This window comes from Callithrix jacchus, chromosome 10 (genome assembly GCF_049354715.1).
Source record: "Callithrix jacchus isolate 240 chromosome 10, calJac240_pri, whole genome shotgun sequence".
NCBI classification, from domain to species: Eukaryota; Metazoa; Chordata; class Mammalia; order Primates; family Cebidae; genus Callithrix; species Callithrix jacchus.
In genome coordinates this window covers 85892987-85902780 of record NC_133511.1, presented here as the reverse complement: position 1 = coordinate 85902780, position 9794 = coordinate 85892987, and the positions used below count along the sequence as shown (strand labels likewise).

The following is a 9794-nucleotide window of genomic DNA, read 5'->3' as shown; positions in this document are numbered from 1 at the left end:
TGAGGAGCCACCAGATCCCTGGAGATTCATCAAGTCTGAAGGGATCTGAAATTCTACATTTCTGACAAGCTCCACAGGAGTGGTAAAAAGACCTGAGAAACCGAGAAGAGCTGGGATATGAATGGCATACTGGCCAAGATGAGTTTGCAAAGGTTTTGGGTTTTCTCTGGGTTTGCTGCATCCAGGTAAGATTGACTTGCTCTCAGCATGAAATTAAACTCCTATGAGGACTTGCTCTAGCACAAACAAGCCAAACCACTAATCTGAATAAATAAGCATCAATTTTATTGAATCATGAATAATTTAAGACTGGTACAATCATCAGCTTTATTCTCTATGACATGGGACATGATGTCTGGCAGATCATTGGCAAATCCAAAAACCTCATGACAAATGAAAATTAAATAGGAAGGGGGAGAGAGAGAGAGAGGAGGGGAGGAAGGAGGGTAGGGAGGATGGAAACATACCGTACACAAAATACTCAATTCCTAGTTTTCTCTTTAAAAATGGCTAGAAAAAATTCATCAAAATGCAGCACTTTAATCAGTTATTTACAATTTCTATGTTACAATGAAAAAATGTACATCTTATAGAACATATTTCATAAACTGCTCCACTGGAAACTAGATCAAAACAGCAAACCTTCCATTCAGTATCCACAAAGTTGGATTATCTTTCCTTTTTGAAGTAGATCCGCCACAATCAAATTTGAGTACAGAGAATTTTGAAGTATAAGCATCAAACAACAAAGTAAAAGTCCCCAAGATACAACAAAGGTCTAGGCAAGTCTTGTTCCTGTCCCACTCCCACCCCACCCCCAGCGAATCTTAAAACGTATTCCCATCTCATTTATGGCCTGTATCATTCTTGGCAGTTTGGGAAGAGAACGTTTGGCTTCCATTGGTAACTCAACATAAATGTTGCATAGAATTTATACATTTCAAAATTGGCCTAACTGTAGAAAAAGGCAAAATGGAAGCATTTCCGATAGAGCCCTAAATGAGTCAAAGTCACTTTGTCCAAGGTGAGTGACACTGAAGTAAAAATATGACCAAAATAAGAAATGTGCATATTAGACAACCCTGCTTCCCGAAACTTTAGGAAGGACACGGAGTTGTGAATCACACAAGGGCTATGCTACTTGAAGTCAATTTTCACCAATCAGACAGCACCAGGTACAGAAGTCTTGGATCTGAACCTGGACCCAGTGGGAGGGAAGTCTGTGGGAGAGGGGACAGAATGAACGACAAGAGAGGATGTCATATTAAAAAGGTTTCAAACAACATTGGCCGGTGTCTACTCACAAGGTGACTGAAAAACTGCCCACGAGGAGACGTCAACTTGACCTCCTCCCAAATTCACAGTACGAGAGGATAGCGTCATTGCTGGGAGATAAATGGTCTGAGGAGGGCCACCCTCCAGGGTTACCCAAAGTCTTAGGGTTTGGCCCCCTGGCCACAGGCTAAATATATGGTTTGAAAGTCTTATTAAGAACAAAAAGAGAACAAGACACACTCACACCCAGATGACCGATGAAGGCTAAGCAGAATAGCCTGAGTTTGCTGAGATTAAAGCAGGGATAGTGTTGAAAGGTTTTCCTTTCATCAGTTAGTGGGACACATTCCCCTTTTCTTTTTAAAGAGGAAGAACATGGTGTCACCCAATGTGAAGTGAGCAGTTTCGGGTTGAACTCTTATGGTAAGAAACTAAGAAAAGATGCCAAGAGACAAACCTTCAGAAATAGAAATGCAAAAGATGGAATAAAAACCCTGATCATTAAAAGAGAGACACCCTCACTGGTGTCCAATAAAGATTCTCTTTATAAAACAGAAACAAACAACTCAAAAATTTACCATACTTCGTAACGAAAATACCAGTATGTCAAAGACACAGCAGACTGGGTTTCTATTGGAGCAAGTATCAGCAAGGTCACACAGACTTGTAGAAACTTTGCCTTCTCCTGCACGAGACAGATCACTGTCCAGTCAGGTTGTCAGCTGGAGACTGATAAGAACCTAAACAAATGGATCTCTTTTTTTTTCTTTTTCCCATGGTCATGCATCCACACAAATGAGTCTTTTGGATGAGAAAAGTCACAGCAACTTGAGTTCTCCTAATGAATAGATGACTTTTTAGCCCTGTTTGCTTCAACGGGGAAAACGACAAAACAAACAAACAAACAAACAAACCCCAGGCAGGCACGACACTTATGTAAAATGAACACAGTTAGTACAAAACCAGTAAGGCATCACTTTGGGAAGGTCAGCACCGAAGAGGTCAGGCAAGGCTCGTCCAGACGGGGCTTCTGGGAGGGTGACCCCTCACCCTTGTGGAGCTGCGTCGTGTTGGTTCTGAGGAAAGTGCAAGTCTTTCGTGGGGTGACCTCATCACCCCACCGGAAGCTGGGGTGGGGACGCTTGAGGTGTCAGTGTGTGTTCTAAACCCTCAAGGACGAGAAGGGAAGACAAGGTCCATGGCTCACCCACATGTCGAGGACCGGGTCCTCATCCATTTTAAAGGGCACAGATGCCCCCAGCCCTAGCAGGAGGCGGTGAGGGTGTAGGACTGTGAGGATGGACAACTAAAAACCAAAACTGAGCAGGACCAAACCAAAACTCAGCTCCTGCGGTTCTTACTCTCACCAAAGGATTGATTCTGACCAAGAGGGGAAGGAGAAAAAAAATCTTCAAAAAATCAATGCATCAGAAAGGGAGAAGCTCAACCTCATTTTCAAAAGGTAATCAGTTCTCCAAAGTAGAACAAGTCACACTATACACAGTGTTTGCAGAAAAAAAAAAACCTGATTCATTCATATATCAGAAGGAAACAGACACATGCTGTTCTGTGTCGAACATCTACTCGCTCACATTCTTGCTCCTTCACTCACTCTCACGGACTAATTGGAGGCTGATGGACCTGAACAGGGGGGTTGGATTGGAACAGGCAAAATACCTCTCGGGTAAGGAAAGCACCATTTAAAAAACACGAAAGCGCGGTCTGTTTTCTCCTAAGGTTTCCCTGTGTTGGAGCTCTGCAGCGCGCTGAACGTGATGAAAGCAAGCACCCGAGTTAGCACCAGTTCTCCCTGCAGCCGGCTGCGTGGCTCTGAGACCCTGTCTGGAGGGTCTGCACTGAGGAGAGGCCGTGCTTCTCTGTTTCCAACTTTGCTCCAGTCTCTTCTGTCTCTGGGAAGCTCCAGGCAGGATGCTGTTTGGTTTCAGAGCTTCAGGTGGGTTCTATTCTTTTTTTTCTCTCTTTTTTTCAACAGCGATGATCCTTTCCCGAGAAGTATCTTCAGTGTCTTAGGGAGGTCACAGCAACAAGGCAAAACAATAATTAAAGTACAACAGAAGGTAGTGCAGTTCTCGCTGTGAAAGGAAGCGGTCCGCGGGCAGCTGACCTGGGATGCCTGCACCTAGGTCGAGGCTGAAGGACGAGGGGTCTAGGTGTTTCCGCAGCTCTAAGGCTGTGGCTGGGGGCTGGCTCAGGAAGTCATCTTCAGGATGATGTGGGGGATGCAGGTGGAATGGGGCAAGGAGAAGAGGAGGGTGCTGGGCTGCATGGCCGGGCCCCTGTCACAGAGTGGACTCCAAAGAGGAGTCCAAGATGTCATCGTGATGGCTGTTGCTGTTGGAGTCGCTGTCATAGCTCTGGGGGCTGGAGTAGTTGGCTGCCTCCTGAAGCCTCATCAGCATGTTCATCTAGGGGAAGAGTGGAGAAGCATGAGCTGCTTTCTGTCTAGTTAGCCGCCCACCCTGGCCTCCTAGAAGGTTGTGCCACCTCCTCCAGACTCACCTGGGATAGTATCTCACAGTGGAGATGACGGACAAGAACATGGACTTCTGGCCAGGCTTCCAGGGTTCAAACCCCACTTCACCAGTTACTAGCTGCCTGACTTTGGACGCTTAACCTCTTTATACTTGTTTCTTTACTGGTCCAATGTGAAAATAATAGTACCTGCCCTGTGATGTTATGGTGTTGATTGAATTAATCTATGTAGAGCACTGAAAACAAAATGATGCTCTCTAGAAAAATTCTATTTATTTTTTATTTAGGAGGGCACACCTTTCAGGCATAGCCCTCAGCCTGCATGAAGATGTGACTGAGCATCCCCTGGAACACGGGCGTCAGCATCACTGATATCTGAAGCACATAGACCCCATCCGACTTCGACAAGCATCAAACCCATCTCTTCTCCTGGCTCTGGCCAGGTGAGACTGGAGTCAACTATGTTCCAGCTCCTATGGAAGCCATGGCAGGCAGGTGAGGGGAAGCACCAGTTATAAGGAGAGCCTCTGACTGCAGGGAGCCCTGGCTTATGATTCAGGAATCTCTGGGCAAGTTACCTAAGGTATCTGAGCCTCCTGTTTGTCATCTGTGGAATGGGGGAGAATGGCAACACTTCTCATAGGGTTGAAGTAGGGAATAAAATGATGCAATGTGTATTAAACCCTTACAAGAGGGGCTGGCCTGGCATATAGTAAGTGCTTAATAAATGTCATCTGTTGTCATCATCATCTGACTTAAAGACAAGGGTTTAGAGACAGCATTCTTGAATCTGTCTATTATGACTCTTATCATAATAAGAGAGCTATGATAATAGAGACACATGGTCCTAGGCAGAAAGAGCAGAACTGGGGAGAAATAGCAGGTATCTAACTTGGTAATAGAAGTGGCTGGACTGCACAGCTGCTCACTTCTGGGGGTCTGGAGTTGGAAGTAGAATTCTGTTTCCAGAATTCCAAGAATCTTGGGTCTTACCTACGAATCTTCTGTGTCCAACCAGTGATACAAATGTTACCAGCTCAGAAAAGATTGTTTAGGGATAGGCTGGCCATTCTTTCCTCTCAATATACGAAATTCTATTTTCTATGTAAGACCTCATGAGTTTGCCCTTGGCTTTCAGCAATGGTTAACGTTGCAAATGGCTGTTTAAAGAACACTTCTTTCCTCTGGAAGACCACTGTTATAAATATTGCAAACCAGGTTGTGCATGACAACACAAATAATAAATCCTCAAAAAATACAGTTCCCGCTACAATCTTCAACAGAACTACAGCTGCATTCCACCAAACAGCAGGATGGCAGGCAACCTGAATCACCTATTTTTTTAAATCTAGGGAATTAATTAGCTGCTACGAATAGAACAGCCAATCAGTTGTCTTCTAATCCTGCTCATCTTTTATAAATATTTTCTTTCATTAGGTAATGCAAAAAATATTCTGTATTGTGTTTTCTGTTTGCTGTGCCTGCCAAAAAAGCTTGGGGCTAAATTTAAGGCCTGATAATAGTCCTTTAACCATGGGAGGTTTGGGTATATTTGCTTTCTCTTTATTTGATAGGACTTTTGATTTGTTAGGTCTAATTTAGCAGTATGACTCTGTATGGGTCTTACACTGGTAGAACACTACAATTAATAAGAAATACTATTGTTACTGGCCTGGGCATTTCTTTTATTTGTTTGTTTGTTTGTTTGTTTGAGACAAGCTCTGGTTCTATCAACCATGTTGGAGTGCAGTGGCACAATCTTGGCTCACTGTAAACTCTGCCTCCCGGCTCAAGCCATCCTCCCGCCTCAGCCTCCTGAGTAGCTGGGACTATAGACACATGCCACCATGCCCAGTTAATGTTCGTATTTTTTTGTAGAGAAGAGGTTTTGTTTCTTTGCCCAGGCTGGTTTCAAATTTGTGAGCTCAAGCGATCCACCCACCTCGGCCACCAAAAGTGCTGGGACTACAGCCGTAAGCCACCGCAGCCAGCACAGGTGCTTCTTAAACGACCTTTATTGTTTTAGCAACAGCCAAATAAATAAGAACCTTAAACAGTGTTAAGGACTTGGCTCATCTCAATGGCCATGGGACTCATACTCAGGCCCCCTCCTCTCTGAGTCCCTCTGGCCCTTAAACCTCTCCCTGCCTACCCTCCTGATCATTTGACTTGGGTTTCTGGTCCTTAGCAACCTCTTCCTCTGCTATGTTATTGGTGGGAGGGATCAAAGTAATAGGATAGCAGGTAATAGAGGTGGCATCCCAAATTAGAGGGCAAAGAGTTGTGTAGAGACAGTAGGTATAAGAACATTTAAGGGGGAAAAAATCAATTCTTAACCTTTTATCTAGTATCAGAAAAACATTTCTGAGGAAAAGTCTTTAGTGAAAAACTAAAACCATGGAACAAAATATTGGCAAAACTGGCCCTAATCTTGGGGCCATATTCCAGATGGCCCAGTCATTTGGGTCCAGCCTTCCAAAGCAAGGCAGGGTCTAGTCACCTTTGTATTTCCAGAGGCTCTGCACCCTACCCAACACACAGTAAGTGCTCAATGAATGCTGAGCTGCTCTGGTGTCTGAGGACTCACCAGCGGGTCACCTTCAGCATCACTGGGGGGCACCTGCTTGCTTGTCGATCCCTCCCTAGGCACGGAGTAGCCATCGAAGCCGACATCCTCAGGCCTTAACTGCAGCAGGGGAGGCCACTCGTGCTGTTGTGGGCTGGCTGCCCATGGATATGTGTCCATTACCCACTTGGCAGGATCCTCCCAGGGGGCACGCCTTCCATAGAGCTGAAAACAGGCAAAAAAAGAACAGTCTGGAAGCGGCCAAGATCTCTCTTGCAGCCCCAGTTTTGCAGCTTTCTGAAAAACTCCCTGAACCCAGCATTATGCATTCCCCGATGGAGGAATTCCACTTCTAGAATTCCATCCTCAGGAAGTCATCCAAGATGCAGACAGCTCGAGGTGCTAAGGCTGAAGGTAGCGTGACCCAGTGGTCAAGAGCACAGGTTTTGGAGTCAGGCTGATCTGGGTTTATGTCTCAGCTCTGCCACTGACTCACTGTGTGACCCTAAACTCTGAGCCTCTGTAATCCAATTTGAAAAACTGGCTCTGGGGGAAAAAAACAATGACCTGATTTGAAGCATTTGCCAACTTCCATGGTATACACCCACCACGACTGATTTCAAACTACTAACATGCTGTCACTGGATGTGGACGTAGAAACAGGTGCTATCAGCTCTCAAGAGCCAGCTCTATTCCTCCATCGGGTGTACCTACCCAAAGAATACCTCCTCCATACCTTGGGTGCTGGGCACCAACACTGCAGGCAGAGGTCATAATGGCCCTGGCTCAATATTTGTTCTTATTTTGTATGAAGACAAGGTTTTGCTATGTTGCTCAGGCTGGAGTATACTGGCATGATCACACTCACTGTGATCTCAACCTCCTGGGCTCAAGTGATCCTCCTCCCTCAGCCTCCCAAGTAGCTGAGACTACTTGTGTGCCATCAGTTTGGCTAATTTTTTAAAAAAAAATTTTAAGAGATGGGATCTTCCTACACTGCCCAGGCTGGTCTCAAACTCCTGGGCCCAAACAATCCTCATGCCTTGTGCCGGGCCAGTCCTGGCTCAGTTAAACCCCATTTCTTGAAATGGGTCTGATTGTCACAGTCCCTATCTAGAAGCACTGTTCTTTTCAAAACAGCAAATTGCTAACAGAGTTGCACATAGGTAGTGAAATTACGAGGGCTTCTCCCTTGTCATGTATTTCTCAAAATTCCATAATCACTATTTGTCTCTTAAAACAGTAAACTATGTTATCACTTAATTTTATACTAAAATCAACACCATGCCTCCAAGCTCCTTTTCGTAAGCCTCAATTATCTAATGGTAAACTGATTTTATTACCATTACTAGCAATTTCAAGAAACACATACATTCTTTTCTTTTTTTTTGAGATGGAGTTTTGCTCTGTCACCAGGCTGGAGCGCAGTGGCGCGATCTTGGTGCACTGCAACCTCCACCTCCCGGGTTCAAGTGATTCTCCTGCCTCAGCCTCCGAGTAGCTGGGACTACAGGCACACGCCACCATGTCCAGCTAATTTTTATATTTTTAGTAGAGACAGGGTTTCACCATGTTGGCCAGGATGATTTCGATCTCTTGACCTTGTGATCTGCCTGCCTCAGCCTCCCAAAGTGCTGGGATTACAGGTGTGAGCCACCGCGCCCAGCCAATACATACATTCTTTAAAGAGCAGGAACCTAGGCGGGACTCCCTTCCCAAGGCGAAGCTTTGTATATTACATAGCTAGGTATAGGCTTTATGTCTTTCCCGTTAACGCCCCCACATCTTCCAGCTGACTGCGTGCCAGGTACTGTGAGAAATGCTCACAAATATCTTGCTTGACCACCATGCAACTCCAAAAGGAAGTACTACTACCCGTGTTTTACAGATGAGGAGACAGGTCCAGGGAGGAAAGAAGACAGAATTGGAAACTAAGTGTGTCCGATTCTACGGCCCACTAGTTTGGCCCACTTGGTCCCTTGGGACAGAGAGACTAAACAGTCCTGTGGGCCACACCACAGCTGTGTGTGTCTCTAGGGTGGCCACGGCTGTCTTTCTGTCTGCTCCCCCTGCCCTCCTAGAAATCCTGAGGTATACAGGGTACAGAGAGCAAGGGGCTGACAACAGTGCAGAGCTGAGCTCTCAACCAACAAAACCATGTCTTTCTGAGGAGAAGGAGCTGAGGCCACCTAGTCCCACCCCCCATTTACTAGATGGGGCAATCAAGGCCTAAAGAGCAGAGCCAGTTGAGAAAGGTTATCAGGTAGGGCCTATTGTGAACCTAGAACCTCAGCTTCCTTTTCCAGGTCTTTTTGCTCTCCACCCCTCCTGACTGACACCACCTTGAACAACTCTCAGTTTGAGCCACATGACTCAGCCAGACCCAGAGCAGGCAGACGTGGAGCAGGCTGTTGGCCAGATATCAGCGTGTCAGCCTGCTGGGCTCATTGTCCCCTCCAGAGGTGCCCATGCTTCCATGACCGTCTGTGCTACCTGGGACCTCTAGGTGTGATTTCTGTCAGAGAAGCTGCCCACCCTGCCCCTTCTCAGACGGGCCCATCTCTCTGCATTTGTGGCTATCACCCCCTCTGCTTAACACATGCAGCCTCCTATGACTCACTGACTTCTCAGACACCAGTACTCCTCCCGTCTCATGCTCTGGCCCAGTCTGGTGCTACGTTTTCCTTTACCTGGGGCAGGAGTGAGACTCAGGCCTAGGAACTCAGTCTGGCATTTGAAAGGCAACTATAGTGTGAGCAGGAAAGAATTATGGGAGAGGCACGTGTTTGTGGGTATGTGTTTCAGGGCAGAAGAGAATACAAAAGTGGGATGTTTGAAGCAAAAGAAGGCTGCTCCAGATTAGAAACATTTGTGCAGTTTTTAGAAGTTTCTCCTGAGGTCTTTCCCTGTGGAACTGGGCTGCATTTCCCAAGCCAGACTTCACATGAGGCTGAACCAAACCCTCACAGCTACTGTTTCTGTAACAGCTACTGCTTCTGTCTCTAGCCCATAGCCTGGATGAGAAAATGCTCAGGGCTGCAGAATCATGGAGGCCAGAACTCTTGGAGCTGAACACATCCTCAGAGATTATCTGGCACCGTGCTTTTCAAACATTTGTTCTTAATTTCTGCCCTCAACTGAGTAGATTGGGGAACTTTTGGGCTTCATAGAAACAAGCCTGAAAAAACACTCTTCTTGTCCAAACTTGTCCATTCATAGATGGGAAACCCAAGGCCAAGAGATGGGAGGCCTGTCCAGAGACTCAGAGCAGGCTGGCTAATCTGATAAATGACTCCACACTCATCCTCCACTGTCCCCATTCCCTGCAGGCACCAGGCCTGCCATGGGCACAGAGAGAGGTCTTCTGAGTTACCCTGCAGACTTCAGACACTTTGGTAAGTGTTTCCAATGACAGCTCTGAAGGGGAGCAGGACTGAGGACTGAGTCATAAGACAAATGC

At 46.1% G+C, this 9794-nt stretch overlaps 1 protein-coding gene across 15 annotated transcripts in view; it reads right to left on the bottom strand.

The window, feature by feature from the left end:
* Window positions 1–264: 264 nt before the first annotated feature.
* The window catches only part of NAV2 (neuron navigator 2), a 768760-nt gene continuing 759230 nt past the window's right edge, over window positions 265–9794 (bottom strand). For 14 of the 15 annotated variants that reach the window (XM_035264232.3, XM_078340757.1, XM_054242162.2 and 11 more), the window contains 2 exons: window positions 6356–6559; window positions 265–3701 (listed from right to left, as the gene is read on the bottom strand). In XM_035264232.3, coding sequence (XP_035120123.1) covers window positions 3576–3701; window positions 6356–6559 — 330 coding nt within the window. In that variant the 3' untranslated portion in view covers window positions 265–3575. The remainder of the gene's footprint in view (window positions 3702–6355; window positions 6560–9794) is intronic. The other variant, XR_013523354.1, reaches the window with a different exon arrangement.